The sequence below is a fragment of the Lissotriton helveticus genome, chromosome 3_1, assembly GCF_964261635.1.
Source record: "Lissotriton helveticus chromosome 3_1, aLisHel1.1, whole genome shotgun sequence".
In the NCBI taxonomy this organism is placed as follows: domain Eukaryota; kingdom Metazoa; phylum Chordata; class Amphibia; order Caudata; family Salamandridae; genus Lissotriton; species Lissotriton helveticus.
Window position 1 is genome coordinate 2,010,487,887 of NC_136061.1, and position 20,854 is coordinate 2,010,508,740.

A 20,854-nucleotide genomic window follows, 5' to 3' on the forward strand; every position below is an offset into this window, starting at 1 on the left:
AGGTAAAGTAGGTCTTCTTAACAGCTTCGAACATAAAATCGAACTAAAAGACTCAGCTGTTCCTTGCATTCACAAGGTAAGACATCTACCAGTGTCTGTAAGAGATGATGTTCAAACAGAATTAAACAAACTTGTCAAAGATGGTATTATAGAAGAGGTGGAATCGGCGGAGTGGGTTTCCCCCTTGGTTGTTGTGAAACGTCCCAATGGGAAAATTAGACTTTGCATCGATCTCAGGGACCTCAATAAGAGCATTATTGTAGATCAATACCCCCTACCACGTATTTGTGAAATGTTTAGTGCCACCAATGATATGTGTGTATTTTCCATTTTAGACCTGAAATCCGCATACCACCAAATTCCACTACACGCTGACAGCAAGAAATTCACAACCTTTATCACACCCTTTGGTTGTTATCGGTTTACCAGGGTACCTTTTGGATTGGCCTCTGCTGCAGCACTTTTCCAAAGGGTCATGACATCCATTCTGGAAGGTGTTGATGGCATCAGGTTTTTCCAGGATGATATCCTGGTCATGGGTAGCAACCAATCGGAACATGACACACGCCTTAGGCAAGTTTTTAACAAATTGAAAATGCATGGTCTAACTGTAGAACTAGACAAATGTAAAATCACACAAGACAGAGTGATTTACCTTGGGCACACCATCAGCCAGGAAGGCATTAAACCCAAACAAGGTTTAGTGGACGCTATCCTCAATGCTCCGTGTCCCTCAAGCAAAGAAGATGTACGAGCTTTTCTTGGCTTGACGGAGTATTACTCCAAGTTCATTAGGAATTTCTCAGAAAAGACCGACAGTATAAGACAATTACTGAAAAATAAAACCAAGTTTGTCTGGTCACCTGACTGTCAGGTCACCTTTGATACCATCAAAAAGGAAATCAGCGAGGCACCTTTTCTCAAAGGTTTTGATCCCAAAGCAGAGATCTATCTAACCACCGATGCAAGCAACAAGGGAATTGGTTCTGTTCTAGCCCAGAAGGACACATCGAACCAAGAATGGGTTGTAGCCTTTGCCTCCAGGTCGCTCACCTCTGCAGAGGAAAAGTACTCGGTAATTGAGCGTGAAATGCTGGCCTGTTCATGGGCGCTCAATTACTTCAGAGCATATGTGTGGGGTTATGAAATCCATCTTCGCACAGACCACAAACCGTTGATCAAGATACTGTCTGCCTCTGGTCTACAAAATGCTTCACCAAGACTGAGCAAAATGTCAATCAAGCTGTTGGATTACAACTACACGGCGGAATATTGGACAGGAGTGAAAAATAAAATTGCAGACTTCCTCAGCAGACTGCCTCTGCCTCACACTGAAAGCATGGCCACACAAGAAGACGAGGAGAAAGTGGCTCTGCTCTTGAAAACTGACCTGGATGGAATATCTGCGGAAGAATGGAGTCAACACATGTCGCGCGACTCAACATTGCAAGAAGTATGCAAATTCGTCAACTCTGCATGGCCTGAAAAGCGCAACCTACATGACAATATCAAAGCATACTGGGAAACAAGAAATTAACTCAGTTGGGAAAACGGTGTGTTGTACAGAATTGGTAAAGCAATAGCCCCAGTCACACTCAGAGACAAAATTCTAAGATTGTGCCACATAGGCCACCTTGGCATCACCAAGACTAAGCAGAGAGTCAGGTCAAGTTATTGGTGGCCGGGTATTGACAAACAAATTGAGGTCCAGGTCAGGAACTGTGTAGAATGTTGTGACTGACAAAACCCTCAAAACGTCAAAAATCAGTCTCTCTCCAATTCAACCCCCCCTAATGGCATGGGAGAAATTGGGCTTAGACATTGTGGGGCCTATCGAAGGACATGACGGCGAAATCAAGTACATCCTAGTGGCGATAGATCATTTCTCCAAGTGGCCAGAAATAAAAATTGTCGATGAAATTGACACCGCAAAATTCATTAATTTCTTGGACAAACTGTTTTTGAGTGAAGGATTACCTAAATCAGTACTCACAGATAATGGTCCGCAATTCTGCTCAGAGGCATTCAAGTCGTTTCTAGCAAGGAACTGTATCACTCATCACACCACTTCAATCTACCATCCAGAAGGTAATGGTCTCACTGAACGATTCAACCGTGTCTTGAAGGGACATATACAACTATCTAGAAACGCAAACCAAAACTGGGAAGAAGAAATTTACAAACTCATCTGGGCATTCAGGATATCTCCGTGTGCCAGCACATGCACAGCACCATTTGTTCTCATGAGAAGCAGACAGCCTTTAAGCATCGACCTAGGGTGGATGTCCAAATCTAAGCAAATAGAATGGTCACCAGATAACATCAGAAATAACATTATCAAAGCCCAGAAATACTACAAGGAATGGTATGATTCGAAACACAGTGCCAAGGAACATGCATTTAAAGTCGGCGATCTTGTGAAAGTTCGTTTGGAAAAAAAAGTAAAGAAAGGAGATAGCAGATTTATTTATTTATTTTATTTTATTTCCAGGTTTGTATGGCGCTATGAATCGATTCCCGAAGGAATATCTCCGCGCCTTTGGCACAACCAAAGAACAGAAAAGACTCGTCAACATTTTAATAAACTAGGCAGGAGATCAGTCAGTTAGGGATTTGAAGAGGAATGTTTTCAGCTTTTTCCTAAAAGGGAAATGTTCCCTACATACTCTGATTTCCTTAGGGAGTAGGTTCCACAGCTTTGGACCTGCTACCGATAGGGCTCTTTCCCCCTTTCTTGCCTTCATGGCCCTAGGAACACATAATAGTTCCTGATCTCCCGATCTCAGGAATCTGGACGGCACATAGGGGATAAATTTCTCAGTGAGGTAACCGGGACCAGTTCCAGTTAGGCATTTGTGGATGACGCAGCAGATCTTAAACATCACCCTCTGCCTAACTGGAAGCCAGTGCAGTTTGGCCAACAGTGGTTTTGAGGGAGTACGGGGCGGGACATTCAGTACCAGTCGTGCAGCCGTATTTTGCACAACCTGCAATCTAGCAAAGATGCCCTCATTGGCAGCTAGCATTAACCCGTTGCAGTAGTCCAGCCTGCTTAAAACTAAGGACTGGACCAACGTTCTCCTGGTGGTATCTGGTAGCAGGGGGAATACTCTCCTGAGAAGCCCTATGACGTGGAAGCATGAGCCCACCACTTGGTTAGTTTGTTGTGTATAGGTGAGCTCATGGTCCAGTTTGACTCCCAGGTCTTTTACCACGGTTTTGGGCACAGGGACCGGGCCAAGGTCTTGAGGCCACCAGTCCGGGGTCCACAACCGTTTTGCCTCTCCGAAAAGCATAACCTCCGTTTTGGAGACGTTGCACTGCAAATAGTTGGCTGCCATCCAGCGAGACACCTCCTTCATCCCTTGGGCGAAGGAGGCCCGCACCTCAGGAGTCATAGTTTTAAAAGGGAAGAGGAGTTGGGTATCATCCGCGTATGAAACCGGAATGAACCCGTGGGATCTCATGATGTTCGCTAGGGGGGCCACATAGATGTTAAATAACGTGGGTCTCAAACAAGAGCCCTGTGGCACCCCCTTTGAGATCACCACCTCCTCTGATTGATATGGTCCCAGGATGACTCTCTGGGTGCGCTCGCTGAAAAAACTCCTGAGCCAGGCCAGGGCCTTGCCTTCCAGACCGATGTCAACTAGTCTGGAGGTCATGATGTCATGTGACACAGTGTCAAACGCCGCTGACAAGTCCAGAAGCACCAGAACAGCGGAATAACCCCTGTCCTGTAGCCTCTGGAGATTGTCAGTGACAGACAGCAAGGCAGTCTCAGTACTGTGTCTGGGTCTAAAGCCCGACTGGGAAGGGTCCAGTACACCCGCGTGTTCAATGAATTTCGACAAATGCTGATTCACGTGCCTCTCCGCAAGCTTCCCTAAAAAAGGGAGAAGGGAGATCGGTCTCAGATTCGTCAACTCAGACCACGGAATCGCGTTGTTTTTGCGCAGAGGCCTCACAAGTGCCTGTTTCCATTCCAGCGGTACTTCCCCAGTAAGCAGAGATATGTTAACTATCTGCCGTATTCCAGCCCCCAAAATCTCCAGCAAAGTTGGCATAATACGTGCTGGGATGATGTCAGACTGGCACCCACTCTTTGTTTGCATGGCAAGGGCAGTCAGCTCTTCCATAGAGATAGGTGGGAAGGCAATAAGCGTCTTAGCCTCATTGTCTGGAGTCATGGTATATGACAGGATTTGACAGTCAGTTGTTGTCACTGGGTCATAAGAGGGGGATTTGGATGTTAATATTTTATTATAAATGGCGTCAATTTTCCTTACGAAAAACTGTGAGATGTTATCACAGATTTCTTGGGATTCGACCCCATCAGTGTCACAGGCAGCGGGCTTGGTGAAAGTCTGCAGAATTGAGTACAGGAGTTTTGCATTGGAGCCAGCATCTGATAATTGGGCTGCTATGTGTTGTTTCCTGGCAGCTCGGATCGCCTTGTGATATTTTTTGGACGACCTCCTGAAATTCTCCTTATCGTCTGCCTTATGTGTGACTCTCCATTTTTTCTCCAACCCTCTCATGATCTTTTTTTGCTGCCTAAGATCTCCCGTAAACCAGACTTCTTGTTTGGGAGCCGGTCGTGGTTTATAGGTTCTCAGTGGGGCCACATGGTTGATAGTTGTTAATACAGCGTCACTGAAAGCCTTTAGAGCTAAGGTGGCGTCATCACCAAATGCTTCCCACTTAGGTTCCGAGTAGTTGGCCCTAAATTTGTCGGGGGTTAATCTATACCAAGGCCTTCTGACATTGGCCAACTTCTTATAGATAGTTTTGGCTTTGTTGTTGTCACGAGTGTAAAACACAATGACTGAATGATCGGTCCAAACAACTTGGTTGGGGGTAAGACAGTTAATAGCTGCAGAGTTATAGAGCACTAAGTCGAGGGTATGGCCCGCAGAATGAGTCGGACCCTGATTCTTTTTAGTAAGTCCCAGTGTGGCCAGGTCTGCTAACACCGTCTGTGCATCAATGCACGTGGTGATCTCACTGTGGATATTAAAATCCCCCACCAGAAGAAAATCAGAGTTGGTTTGTATGTGGGGTGCCAAAAGTTCCATTAATTTAATGGAAAAGGGCCCGCACGAGCCCGGAGGGCGGTACAAAAGTGCACCTTTCCTCACTTCCCTAGCAGTAGGGTTGATCGTAAAGATCATGAGCTCCATATCTGGGGTGCACACAGTTTCTATGACTACAACCTCCATCTCCTGTTTGAATACAATGGCTAGCCCTCCTCCCGTTTTAATCGGGCGGTCCGACCTAGCCATTTTATACCCCGTTGGTACCCCAAGTGTGATAGCTGGGACTGTGTGGGGCTTAAGCCAGGTCTCCGTTAAGAAGCACAGGTCAGGCCTCTCCGTTGTAATGAGGTCCCAAACCTGTGTGGCATGAGAGACTAGAGAGCGGACATTACACAACAGGTTTTTACAGGTTAGGGGCAAGTTATTAGGGGCGTTGGAAGCATGTATAGCAGAGTTGTTGTTGTGTGCTGAGATGGCAGAGTTACCTGGGTTAGGTGTAATTACCCCGGTGTTAGAGAATAGGGTGTGACACCTCAAACACGAAAAGGGTCCTCCCACACTGGAGCAGGTCCTATGGGGGCACAGGGTAGTAACAAATTTGCCTATATCCATGAGACTCCTACGTGAGTATGACAGAGCAGGTCCCTTACCCCTCTCTGTAGGAAGTGTCCTAACCGCCATAGCCCCCTGCCCCTAGTCCCGTCCTGTCGCGGACGGGCGCAGACGGGCTGGTCTTAGGCTCGTCTTCGGCGCAGGAGGAGGCGCCACACTGCGCGTCAACACTGCGCGTTGACGCTGACGAGTTACTTTATAGCCCCTGAGCCTGGAAGAGCTAGAGCGCGAAGCGCTCGCCTCCCCGGATGTTTCTTGCTCTGCCCCGCCTTCCGCGCCCGTGATTGGCTGGAGGGTCGGACTGGGCGGGCAGGCACAGAAAAGGCAACACGGAAGCTGATCCCTCAGTGCGTGTGGGTAAGTGATCGTTTTTAGCAGCGTGCAACTAGAAAATCAGTCACAGAGCAATACAATTCACACCCCTTATAAAATGCTATATCTGTATAGCGAGTAATATTAAAAATAGCTATTAAACACTGGTAGCTGGATAAAACAATTGCGAGCAGGATGCTCAAAGAGTGGCGCCAAGCGGGGTGGGGAGAAGCTGCCACCGTCCCCCTTACCGCACAGACGGTCGCCTCCTCGCTATCTTTATAGCCCCTGAGCCTGGAAGAGCTAGAGCGCGAAGCGCTCGCCTCCCCGGATGTTTCTTGCTCTGCCCCGCCTTCCGCGCCCGTGATTGGCTGGAGGGTCGGACTGGGCGGGCAGGCACAGAAAAGGCAACACGGAAGCTGATCCCTCAGTGCGTGTGGGTAAGTGATCGTTTTTAGCAGCGTGCAACTAGAAAATCAGTCACAGAGCAATACAATTCACACCCCTTATAAAATGCTATATCTGTATAGCGAGTAATATTAAAAATAGCTATTAAACACTGGTAGCTGGATAAAACAATTGCGAGCAGGATGCTCAAAGAGTGGCGCCAAGCGGGGTGGGGAGAAGCTGCCACCGTCCCCCTTACCGCACAGACGGTCGCCTCCTCGCTATCTTTATAGCCCCTGAGCCTGGAAGAGCTAGAGCGCGAAGCGCTCGCCTCCCCGGATGTTTCTTGCTCTGCCCCGCCTTCCGCGCCCGTGATTGGCTGGAGGGTCGGACTGGGCGGGCAGGCACAGAAAAGGCAACACGGAAGCTGATCCCTCAGTGCGTGTGGGTAAGTGATCGTTTTTAGCAGCGTGCAACTAGAAAATCAGTCACAGAGCAATACAATTCACACCCCTTATAAAATGCTATATCTGTATAGCGAGTAATATTAAAAATAGCTATTAAACACTGGTAGCTGGATAAAACAATTGCGAGCAGGATGCTCAAAGAGTGGCGCCAAGCGGGGTGGGGAGAAGCTGCCACCGTCCCCCTTCACTGCCCCTCTTTACATTGATGAACTGTTTAACAATGCGGCAAGACTCAGTGATGGGAAAGTATGGCACATGAGCAGATTGGCAAAATATCATCCGGGGGGCAAGACTCACAACCTACAGCAACATGTTACTGTTAACAATGATCTGTGGGTGGATGTGGATAGGGCTTGTGTTGAAGAGAGTAATATGTCTAGAAATGTCATCACACAAGATCTCCAAACTGACACTGGCTCAGAAGATGGTCAATCAACAGATCGGTCTGTTGGTGTCAATCCTAGCACTTCGACATACAATCGGAGTTGTCACGATGACCCACATTCTGACTCTGAAGTAGCGTCTGACGGTCACAGGTTCAGTAGTAGGTTTGGTAGAACTAGCCATGATTCCCATTCTGACTCTGAATGTACACCTGACTTGCCGTTGGTCTCTGGAAGGTTTGGCAGAATCATCCGAAGACCAAAACGCTTGGATGACTTTGTATGTGACTAGCAGTCTCCTGTTTATTCACCCCAACATAATGTTTACCTCTCCCCATGGCACAGTTGTCAAAACTCTCAAGAGAGGAAGATGTGTTGTATCTCTTATGCCACCCCTCCCGTGCCCTGCGCTTGGTCCCTTCCCTTTCCCTGCGCGTGAGCCTCCCCAGTGCTCTGCCCTCCCTGATTGGTTCCCCGACATTCCATGCTTCCCTGGTTGACCCCCTTTGACATGTACCGTCATTACAGTTGTTCCACTGACCCACGCATGACTACCGTGTGGGGCTGTTTCTAATAAACCTAACTTGAGGTACTATGATCGATTGATGACTGCTTTGTAACACACCCATAAAAATGTGCCACTTCAGGAAGCGCAGGGGACGAGCGCAGCGGGCGCGCCGTTTGCGCGCCAAAGGCGCGCCTAAGGCAAACCCGTCTGCGCCCGTCCGCGCCAGACCGGGCCTAGGTGCCAGCCAGACTGGTCATATCATCACATATTCGGCCACTTCCCTAAGAGATTTGCAGGCGTCCAACCTCACTCTCCCCCTCTACCATCAGATGCATCTCCACGACCGGCATCGCCCAACCAGATCGGCATCTTAACAACTCGGCCGCATCTCTTAATCTGCCCACTCAGAGCAATACTACTATTAGAGTTCTCTATCTAAATACTCGATCCTTAGTAAAACATCATGCCGATATTTTTATCCTTCTCTCTAACGAAAAACCTGACGTCCTCCTGCTTACTGAAACTTGGTTGACTGCGGACTCACTCCCTGATATTCTGGCAGCCCTCCCCCCAGATTACTACATCCTTCGCGCCAATCGGCCAGGAAACCGCCCTGGGGGTGGGATAGCGGCCATAATCTCCAAACACCTAAACTCCACCTCTACCTCATCCATCTCCCTCCCGGGAGTTGACAATCTCATCTTTAGCTTAAACACGGATAGCGGGGCCGTAACCTTCCTTCTTCTCTACCGTCCCCCTCAACCGATGCCAACTTTCGCGGCCTGCCTGTCTGATCAGCTGATCAACCTCCTCACCTCCCACCCCAGATTTGCCCTTTTTGGCGACCTCAATTACTGGTTTAATGACACCAATGCCGGGCCCCACGCCTTGGAGGTCTTCGAGGCCCTCACCAGTCTGAACCTGTCCCAACAAATCTCTACGCCCACACATATTAAGGGCCGCATTTTAGACCAATTATGGATTCAAAACCTCATTTTCTCCCCCCCTCTGTCTCACCCTGTACTTGGTCCGACCACCATTTAATAGACACCACTCTCTCGATCAGTGGCTACTCCCCCATCACTTTGATGGCTGGTGGTCCATCCCGTAAATGGAATGCATATGACGCTGAAGGATTCTTTGCGAACCTGTCAGACACCCGCCCTGCCCCTGTACCATACATTAACGTTGATAAATTAGAAAATGACATCTCCCTCTGACTGCAGTCAGCCAGTGATAAATTTGCCCCTTTAATTAAATTTCCCCCGACCAGACATCAAAATTCCCATAGATGGTTCTCGGACGACCTCAAAAAATTGAAATTGAAGGTACGTCAATCAGAAAGGGCATGGAGACGTAACTATTCCGAACTAGCTAGATTACAATACATCTCAGCTCGCAGAGACTATAAAACTGCCGTAGCCTCTGCCAAATCTACCCATTTCTCGGACAGAATCTCCTCTTCAGATAATAAATCCAAAGAAATTTTCAAAATTATGAATGAATTGACATCTGACGACAGAACCCTCCCAGGCCAGACTCCCACCGAAGAAACTTGCAACGCCCTTAACCTCTTCTTCTTCGAAAAAATCAATAAAATTAAGGCATCAATCGCTATTGTCCCTCAGATCATCACCCCGGAAATCCCTTCTAATAAAACTCCTACTTTCACTGATTTCCCCCCTATTAACTCTATCTCCCTAGTACAGCTCGCATCCTGGATAAAATCAGGTTCCCCGCACGACGGCTGCCCACCCTCAGTCTTGCGAAGAGTATGTCACTCCCTACCTGAATGCATCCTACCTCTCCTGAACAGTTCACTCAGCACAGGCACCGTCCCGAGATCCTTCAAAGAAGCCACCCTTTTTTCCGCTACTAAAAAAACCTGGCGCGGACCCAGCGGAGCTTTCCAATTACCGCCCTATTTCGCTTCTGCCTTACTTTTCAAAACTTCTCGAAGCACATGTTACTAGATGCCTCTCCAATTTCATTGAGTCCTCCTGCTATTTGGAGCCTAATCAGGCTGGCTTCAGACCTTCATTTTCCACTGAAGCCGTCATCCTAGCTGTGCTCGACACGCTGAGAAGAAATGCCGACTCAGGAACCCCCCAGGCTCTCGTTCTCTTAGACCTCTCGGCCGCGTTCGACACGGTTGACCACAACATCCTGCTCAACCGTGTCGAACAGGCTGGCATCCAGGACTCCGCTCTCGGCTGGATCCGGTCTTTCTTGTCTGACAGATCCCAAGCCGTCCGCCTGGGCCCCTACACAGCACCCAAGACCCCCACAACCTGCGGAGTCCCTCAGGGCTCCTCTCTGTCACACCTCCTGTTCAACCTGTACCTCCGTCCCCTACTCCACTCACTCCGCAACTGGGACATTACAGCTTTCAACTATGCCGATATTATTTATTATTTATTTATTTTGTCAATTTGTAGGGCGCAACAGCTACCCAAAAAGGGTTTCCCGGCGCCTAGACACAGCTAGAGACGAAAAGACAGAGAAGGAGGGAGATCTTGAGAAATTATTAAATTGCAGATCATCTTTCCACTCAACTCCCCCAATGCAATAGACAATTTTCACTCTGCGATGCTCCACATCCTAGATTGGATGAATGCCAACCAATTGAAGCTAGACCCTGGGAAAACCAAGCTTCTCCTCCCAGGCTCCAGTCTCTCTTCCTGGAGCACCCAGTTCTGGCCTCCCGAACTGGGCCCCCCGCCGACTCCTTCCGCCTCTGTAAAAAGCCTCGGCGTAATAATTGACGCTGAACTCTCCCTCCGACCTCATATTAGCTCCGTGATTTCATCCTGCTCCTTCCAGCTTAGGAAGATCCGGAAGGTCAGCCATCTGCTCCCCACACCTGCCCTGACTCAGGCTATCATCTCTCTTGTACTCTCCCGTCTGGATTTTTCCAACAGCATTTATCACGGACTTCCCAAAACCCTCCTTCACCGCCTACAGGTGGTCCAAAACCAGGCAGCCCGGATCATCTTCAAATCTCCAAAATGGCAATCTGCCAGACCCATGATACACAAACTCCACTGGCTTCCAATGGAACAAAGGGTGGCCTTCAAGCTGGGCTGTCTCACGTATAAAGCCCTCAATTGCCCTAGTCCTGCCTTTCTGATCTCCCTGATCACCCCCTACCTTCCAAACCGCAACCTTCGCTCCACCCATCTCAAATCACTCATCACACCTAAAACTAGAACTAACAAATTCGGTGGACGAAGGTTCGCCTTTCTGGCTCCGAAATTCTGGAACTCCCTTCCCTTGTACATCAAATCAAGCAGCTCCCTCCTTCATTTCAGGAAGTTGCTAAAAACTTTTCTTTTACCCTCACCCTGCTAACCCTGCACTAAAAACCTCAGCTCTGGAATTCGATGTCTCACAGCGCCAGGAAACCCATGGTGTCAGCGCGCTCTACAAATTCCATTTAATAATAATAATAATAGTTACTGAGCCGGCCCTGAGGAATGGGGGAAGACACCATCCTCCCTTCTACCTACATATTTTCCTTCTCAGGAAACTAATTAATCCCTTATCATAGTTAATGCATCCCTTTCACAGAGCATCTTAACTGGCAAGCAGAGAACGGGGCATCATTTGATCCCGACCTATACAAAAAGAGAACATTTGGGCCCAAAGTAGCTCAACAGCTAGAAATCCTTTATGCTTCCTATATCTCTTGGGCAGATATCAGAAAATGTAGTGATCATTCACCTGGAAGAACAAATCCTCAATGACAATCAGGCAGGCTTGAGGCAACAATGATGTGCTAAAACACTCGTAATGAAACGTGCTAAAACACTCATAATGAAACCAATGGATGATAATAATATATGGACATGGGAGTAGCCAGAAAAATGCCCATGCTTGGAAACATATGCCATGTGGCACAGAGATACCTAAGCAACGACGAAGTGGATTGGAAGGCAGAGTTCTATACACCCATAAAAAGTGAAAAAAATAATGGGAAAAAGCATATTTTAAGACCCTTTTTCAAGGAGCTTGGCCAAAAACTATAACTTTTCCAGGCAGTTGTTAAATGACACTCATGTAATAAAAAACAATTCGAGGTTCATCATTTTCATTTCCTTGAGAAATCAACTTCTCAGAAAAATTCTGAAACAATGGGGTCAAATTGTGCATTTACAGCACAATCTTCACATACATTGAATAAAAAAAAGAATAGGTTGTACCATACATTCTGAAGAGGCCTTCATTACGTATTTCAATAATGTAATGGTGTACCTAACCTTAGTAGACTGATCCTCCCCTGGTAAGGACAGAGGGCAAAATGAAGAATGTTTTCAGTCTAATTTCGATGCAAAAGGTTACTTGAAATTGCCTATTTTAATGTTTCAAGATGCACATAGCTTCTCACTTTGCTCCTACTCTCGTATCCTTTCATAGTCCTATAGTAACCCCTCCAAGTACTCTTTCTGGGATATGTATCATGACTGAGAATTTACTTGTAGTGCACAAGTTGAGAAAATAAAAATGTACACAGATTGTATATTTGTCATTTGACAGAAGGACTACCCCTCAAGTTAGACTGCTCACATAGGCTCAGACACCCAACCTACCAAGCAGGAACAGACAGCCGACTAAAGCATGTGGTTATAGCAATCATACAGACTTTCACCTCAATCACAGCTTGATCATTACGGAGACTGACATGCCTACACATGAATGATGACGGGTGTAGCAGCAAGTGCTCTTTGGCACCAAGGAAATACCATCAACAATATGTGGCCCTAGTCCACCATGAAGTGTCTCTTATGTATTTGCTTAAAACCTAATATGGGAATGCAATGATGCGGTTCCCTCAGATCAGGTTGGCATTTCCTGATAAAATACATATGTTGCTTTAAAATACCAGATTTTCTTTTTGGATAAATCCGACCAAGTCATCCAAACCATAGTTTGTACAATTTTTAATGTACGTTTTGTCATAAAAATGCTAGCTTTGTGTTTTTAGTAAATCCGCAAATTTTGTGCCAATGTTATCAAGTGTGCTACTTTTCCAAAAGAGAGAAACAATCTCATACGCTAAGCATCACAAACACATTTCATAGATGTCCATAACATAGAATTCCCACCTAATTACACAATGCTCTTATATATGTGGATACTATATGCTAATGAAGGTAAACATTATGTCTAGGATGGTAACAGTAATGGCTAGGATGCCAACAACATGCATTTCATGCCCATCATTGTGCCAGAGATGACCAACAGGATATGAAGAAATATCATAAAATGCCAATGAGAACCACATTTTGTAAGTGCTGCTGCAATGCCTGAAATGCCGAAAATAAGCCATAAATAGTTAACTTATGCCAGGCTGCCTTCATGTCTAGAGTACTCACAATATGCCATAGAGGGCCACTTTATGCTAGAGCCAGCATCATCACTGGACTGGCCACAGGATGCCACGGAGGGCCATCAGAATGCCTCCAGCGCCAGCAATACACCACAGAGGTCTAATTTATGCCAACTTATCCTCTAACTTCCACCTGTCTTCTTATTTCTACCCTAATACTCTTAGACCTCTTCCATTTTCTCTTTGTTTGTACTTTGCCTATCCATTTGCCACTATGAACCTTGTATTTTCTTTTCAATTGTAATCATTTCAGTGTCACTTTATTTGATTCCTTTGCCATGCTTGGGTTTCCAACTCACATTTCTGTCATCCAGTGATATTTATTAGCCCGCGTCTGGAGTTCTGGATTTCACAGTACATGTGGTCAGTAAATATTAGTTGGTTTGATCCAGTAAAATCCACATCCGTAAAGTAGAGACTTCTAGACAACCTTATCTGTAGATCACAATTATGATCTCCTGGCACTGCTGCTAATTTCTCTGCCGCCTTCGGCATGGTTAACCGCCAGACACATAAGCATCTTCCAACTTGCGTGGGATTTTATGGCATTCTACTTTATTGGTTATCCTACCTGTCCACTTAACACTCAAATACAGCAACCAAGGTTTCAAGGTGAACATTACCAAAACCATCCATATAGCTAGATACAAGACATCACTCCTGTAGAACATAGAAGCCTGCTCATTGTAGAATAATTTCAGAACTATCCAGTTCTCATGCCATGTCCCTCTTTCACCTGGATGATGTCAACATCCTAGTTGTTAAAGTCCAGTTTCTCGTGTGGATCCCCAGAAAGACGTCATCTACGACATAGCTTTCCTCATCAGTGGACTAAAGAACTTTGACTATCACAACAATCCCAATGTATCCCATTTGCAGTACAGCAGTATGGAAAGAGGCATACAGTCAACTTCAGTACCTAAAAGGAAAGACAAGTAACTTTGCCTCCTCCCAAATCAGATAAGCCTAGGAACAAAAGTGTTGTTTCATCATTTAGAGTCTGTTTAGTTTCCAACTCAATGCTTTGTAACTGAAGAATTTATGTTTTGGCCATGCCTCACAAGCACTTTGACATAGTTGTTTCTGTAGACCAAAGGCAAAGGTGACATGTGTACAAGGATCCCATTATGTGAACTCAGTAGTTGCAAGGGAATAACAAAGATGCAATATGGCAACTCTGTGGGGCAATGGCTTGGCATGATAATTCTATAGGTGGCCGTTATATGGTCCACCAGACTGTGATAAAATATTTTAAATTAGTAGTGATTTCCTGTCTACATTTTTGTGCCGAGTGACATTTGCGGATTTCCTAAAAACAAAAAGCTAGCAGTTTGTCTGGCCATATTTCGGATCCAGATGATCATTGTTTGTCTAGTGTCAGCCATGTACTGGTATGCATGTTATGCTTGTAAGGAATACATAATGTACCAGGTGGCAGATGCATGTATTTCCTGTTTTGATGGGATGCTATTTCCTCTGTAGTGGGTAATCCTTAACTCCTGGCTGATGCCATGATAAATATTTTATAACTTTCTTAAAAACAAAGAGTATTTACTAGGTACACCCTACCCACCCTCCTACGGCAGACCCAGGACCTGCTAGCCTTCCGAAGACTACTCAGGACCTGGCTATTCTAGCAGTAGCAGCACCACCCTCTCCCACCCCACCCCCACCCCACCCCCACCCCCTAGCGCCTTGAGATGCTCATGGGTAAATAGTGCGCTTTACAAATGTTCTGAATGATTGAGTACTTCTGAAAAAATGCATACAACTCAATATTTGCTGCATCTTGATGATCATTGTTTGTCTAGTGTCAGCCATGTACTGGTATGCATGTTATGCTTGTAAGGAATACATAATGTACCAGGTGGCAGATGCATGTATTTCCTGTTTTGATGGGATGCTATTTCCTCTGTAGTGGGTAATCCTTAACTCCTGGCTGATGCCATGATAAATATTTTATAACTTTCTTAAAAACAAAGAGTATTTACTAGGTACACCCTACCCACCCTCCTACGGCAGACCCAGGACCTGCTAGCCTTCCGAAGACTACTCAGGACCTGGCTATTCTAGCAGTAGCAGCACCACCCTCTCCCACCCCACCCCCACCCCACCCCCACCCCCTAGCGCCTTGAGATGCTCATGGGTAAGTAGTGCGCTTTACAAATGTTCTGAATGATTGAGTACTTCTGAAAAAATGCATACAACTCAATATTTGCTGCATCTTAAAAAATGCATCCATGGCTCTGCTCAAACTATGTTGGGAGGAGCTGGGTCGCTCGGCAACGTGGTGACTTCTTTTTGTTCTAACTCCTCGTGGTGTTTGGTGACTGTCTGTGGCTACCACTTTTTGTTTTTTAATCAAAAATCGCCTGCACTAGGGGTCTGCGTACAAAGACCGGGTGCTGACGAGTTTGGGGCTCACTGCTCAGAGAACGGGGCCAGCATTATTTATCATGTCTTAAGAAGGAGTCCAAAAAAACATGGGTAGCGGCTGAACGCCAGAGAAATGCTGGGAAAGTATCTGTTCGTTTAAGGAGAAGTGAGCCGTTTCCCAGCATGCTCTTATCTTTTGCTGCGACATTTGCTAGACACTGGAGTGCGAGCAGTGCAATCCTGTCATTTTACAGATGGGAAGTCGACGTAAAGAGGGAGATATGCAGCTCTTCTGTTTTTAAACTGCATACTCTGGATGGTTATAATTTATAAACAATAACTCTCTCCCAGGGCGAGTTACAATTTCCAGAAGCATAGTCTGCCTTGTTTAACAAGCGCCAGAATCTAGAAAAGCGGTCGGCATGAGAGGATTGTGACAGCACACGACCTACTTATGACGGGAAACAGAAACCGGGACATTTCAAATCATTATATCCCACGATGAACACCAGTTTAATTTTGGCACTGAGATAAAGGACACGAAGAAAATGAAGGCAGGCATAAGCGTGAGGATACAGCAGAATGCCTCCTTCCTTTCTATGTGTTATTAATAAATAATGGTCTTTCTTGGGTCTCAATAAACATCACCTCAACCTGTAGGTGTATCTTCTGTGGTTCAAAAAGAACTTTTGAGTTCACCTTTAAGTCTTTTAATACACGAGTGAAAGTAGGGAATCCTATCAGGAGCATGATGCAGAAAGGATGCATCAGCTAAGTCTATGCAGCATAGGCAAAAAAATAAAAAATAAAGTGTCATGATGTGATAAATGCATAGCGCATATGTGTTATGAAACTACAGATCCCTGCGTCATTTAGGTGCCACATGCATGTGTGATGGACATACACGCCCACAGCACCACAGGTGTGCATATGCTGAATGATGCAGGCACCATTATATTTTATTTCCTTATACAAGATGGCGGAATCCACTTGCCATTTGCGTTAAATGGAAAAATAAATGTTCAATTGTTCTAAGATTCATTACAGAAAGAGGAGTTGCCCGCAGTAAATGGGAGCGGCAGGGCATTTCCAGAAATGTAAATAATTCCAAGAATGTAAAATCACTAGGAAGGATGGGTGACCAAGGGAGGAGAGGGTGTGGGAAGCAACAGGGAGGGGGCAAAGAGGATTGCATAAAAATTAAAATAAAGCTAGGCGGTGGAGAGAAGTGATAAAGGGGAGGAAAAGCAGCACATGAGTTAGAGAGTAGAGTCAGGTGATGGTTTTAGTTGCGCGGAGAAGCATATGATCAACAGGAGACCAAAGCAGGGCTGGATGCTGGCTCTACTGCTTTTTAACTACTATACAGCATCAAAGATGAGAGAGCTGAGAAGTTTGTCACTTGGGAACAACCCTCACTTGCACTGAGACAACTCCAGTTTTAAATGTTGTCATTTTGAAAACTGTCTGTCTTCTAAGGCTGGTTCAGCTCTGATTCTGAAGCCTAATGACATTTTTCCTGTTAGGTCGATGCACTTATCTTTTCCAATCGTCTTTAGAAAGCTGAATTAATAGTCTCTTATATAAAAAGTATAGCATTTAGAAATATCCTAAACAAAACGCCACAAAACTATGAGGAAAAAACATTTTAGCAAAAGCTTTAGAACTAAATTAGAAAAATCTCTTAGATCCAAGCTTGCAAATTGCATAGTCACTACACGCAGCAACAAGACCATCCACCGAGTAATTTTAGAATGGTGATATTTCCTTAGAATCGTGCATATTACCAATTGGTATTAAGAAATGCTGTGGTCAAGGAACATGGCTAAGTTAATGTGGCTGCCCGGGGCACACAGTTTTCCGGTTATCTACGTCCCCTCCATGCATGGATTAGGTCAAGAGCCTTATCTAGCTAAAGAACTCTGTCTATACTACCAGACTTTTCTAAACATTGTACTGTCATCACAACTTTAATGTATATCAAAGATTTAATTTTATTCTACAACTTTAACCCTCATTCCTTAATGGAGGGTTGCTCACGTATAATTCCTGTAGGGGTATTATCAATTATTTCATAAAACAACTAGCTTTTAATCAAAATATGTTTAATATCATTTTAAGAACTTTCGTTTGTTCTGGACATTACACTCGGAATCTTGAGACCTGTATTTAAGAATTTAACATGGTTACTCTTACATGGTTGAAGGCTCATGCTTACTAGAAAATATTATCTGCAAACCTACATTATACCTGTTCAACATTTATACATGGATGCCAATCATCATCCTCAAGTTCAAGACTAACTATGTCATTTAAAGTTAAGTGGCGCAGGAGTCCTGCTATAACTTAGCAGACACCTACCCTGCCAACTTGCTCTCTCTGCAATATGTAGAGTCTGGGAAACCACTTGATTTACACTGGAGGTGTCTCTGATGGCTTTGCTATTGTAAGTCTTTGACCAAGGAGCCTGTCTGAGAAGAGGCTGCTAGGTCACAGTAACAGTCATGCAAACATATTAAGTATAGGACTTTCACCACTCATTTTGCAAGATGAAAACTCCCTGTGTCTCAGGAAGCTTGTTTCTTCAAATAAAAGAGGTTTCCTGAACGGAGGTTTTAAACAATGCACATGCTCTGCAAACTTCACTGCTGTGAAGGGAGCCACCATAACACTGGGTTCCTTCACGACAGATTCCTGCATGGCAGCTGACAATCTCAAAATATAGCAGGTGGTCCTGTACCATTGGGTTGGAGGAATTCTCTTCACTGACCTTGCAGGACAAAGGGTCCCCTATCATTCTCAAAATAAACCCCTAAAATCTTCATTATCAATGGCAGCCATCGCCTACCAGAGATATAGGCATATCACGACACCATCAAATAACAAGGTGACAGCCCCTATCGAATGACCTATGCTAAATCTTTAGGCTTTCACATACTTTTATTCTCTTCCTTAAAGATCACCTTGGGGAAAAAAGGTCCAGACCACATGGTTGCAACTAAGTAATTGGGGTAGCAAAACTCTGTTAACTGGCCCACCTGATGCTAACTGTTTAAGTGTGTACTAAACACAGCAGCTCATGAGATCACACCGAAAATTCGAATTTGTCAAGCTTTCCCTGGAACAACTAAAATGGCCTCACAATATTTGCTTTAAAGTTTGATCACTGAGCTACAGCTTATTGCGCACACACACTCCGAAAACTCTCACATAATCAATAGCAGAATATCTGGTGATAACTCCACAAAAACACGGCTCCTTACATGACAGTCTTGTAGTCCAAAATTCTCTTCAGCAACCCACATGAAACCAAGTCTTTACTTTGTTTGTTCCAAGATGATGGTGATTTAACAAACAAGGGGACCCAAATATTTGGTCAGAGACCTTTGGGCGTAGTAATTTTATATGAACAATGTTCCCTAAAACTAGAATAGAGGAGTGAAAGGATCCCGACATACGAGTTATATAAAAAAATGTGTCAATATGGATAAAAGAATATTTTAATGTCATTATATAAAATTAATCACACATAAACAACAAATAAGTGGGGACACACTTTGTCGGGTACAATAAAAACAGAAGAAGAAAGCTCAGGGATTTACCAGGGCTTGGAATCCAATGTGCAGTTGTCCAAGCAAATACAAATGTGCAACACCATAGTACAATACAATTAACAATTCTGAGAGTGTCAAGGTGTACAAAATCAACGACGTTTCGATCCCACTTAACTTGATACCGGGATGACAATCAGGACATAAGGGTATATGCCTGAGGCGAATGCCTGTAAAACTGTCCTGTCAGTACTAGTATCCTGGAAGGGACTGGGAGCAGCTGGCACAGTAGGTGTAGAGGCGCATGTCGTAAGAACCCCTAAGGGGTTCTGCTGGGTCCTATAGCAATATAGGCTTTCAGAATTCGTCTTAAGAGAACAGTCCGGTTCTGATTATCCTATTATTTGGAGAACCCAAAGAGTGGCTAATCCAATCCTGCACTTCTAGGAGTGCTGGAGTTCCTGGGGGTTCCCGTGGTAACAGATACCCTTCGTGTTTGAATATGCAGTCCGAGTCGGGTCCTCTTCTTCAAACCGGAACTTCGGAGCGAGTCGCTGTGTATTTATGGTGTTTAATTGTCCTGTCCCAATAATTGCTGCTGGTGTATTTATATTATGCTTTTACGGCTTTTATTAGCCGAATAAAACATTTTTGACTGACTGGCAAACTACTCTCTGCCTAAAAATATCATGATGTAACAAACTATCCATTCATTTTGTAACATGAACATTGTAACCCTACATGCATCCTTTATGCATTTACTGCTATGTATATTACTTTTAAGGATTTTACAATGCAATTTGTAAAAGGGCATTATAAGGAGACCTTGATTCTACTCTTTATGTGTATTGCAGAGTCTGTGAGTTGTGGGAACTTAACTATTAAACTGTGAGCCACAGTGAGGCCAGTGACCCCTCGAAATAATGCCAAGGGCATTTTATTCTTTTTTAGAGTATGCAATTTATAGGGCACTGCATACTGTACGAGTTGTCACTTCACTTAAGCTGGAAAACACACCTATGTTGTAAAGACAATAACACAGCATGATTCATTTTCTCCTTATTTAGCAGCTTGGAAATCTAAATCTGACTAGTAACTCATGAAATAGTCTTTACCTATAATGACATAGTGAGAACAAGGTTTTCAAATGACGAAAGGGCCTAGAAAATTTGATAATTTTCAGCGCATACCTTATCATCATCATCTTCATCATCGCCTATATCCAAACTCTCCTAGAAAACAAACAAACAAGCTGTATTATTTTCAATGTGAAAAATTACTTCCACAATTACCACATTTGACTAGATCTTCTAAACCATAATATGCTACATTAATGAAATAAAATACATTCATATTCTTTATTATTTTAATGGAAGAAAAAGTTCTGTGAATCCCAACCAGTACTGTACAACGATGCAACATTTACTAGCTCTATAACTAAATGGTGATGGGAGCAGCTTTGTCGCACACTATGCATTACATGGGATTATGAATTAATTATTTGATATAGTTTAGTCGATAAAGCTTGTAATTCACAGTGATATTTCAACACTGGCATGTCAATCATGAATTTAAGGTTGACTGCTATACGGTATAATATTCCTCCTCATTGACAATTTATCACCTCTACAGTATGTTTATGTTAAGGAACACACAGTTGTAGGTTTTGATTTTTGAAACATTTTAAATGTTTGGCTAATTAATACACAGATTGTGATGACATCTGGAACCTGAGTTCACTCCACAACTTGGAGTTCATTGGCATCATACTGCGCCTATGGCAATCCAAGACCTGGACCTACAATAGACCAGCATATCGGCTAAAACCCA

At 44.5% G+C, this 20,854-nt stretch overlaps 1 protein-coding gene across 3 annotated transcripts in view; it reads right to left on the reverse strand.

Moving 5' to 3' along the window:
• MCTP2 (multiple C2 and transmembrane domain containing 2) overlaps positions 1-20,854 on the reverse strand; it is an 895,323-nt gene that overhangs the window by 125,168 nt on the left and 749,301 nt on the right. For all 3 annotated transcript variants that reach the window (XM_078683148.1, XM_078683146.1, XM_078683147.1), the window contains one exon: positions 20,215-20,256. In XM_078683148.1, coding sequence (XP_078539274.1) covers positions 20,215-20,256 — 42 coding nt within the window. The remainder of the gene's footprint in view (positions 1-20,214; positions 20,257-20,854) is intronic.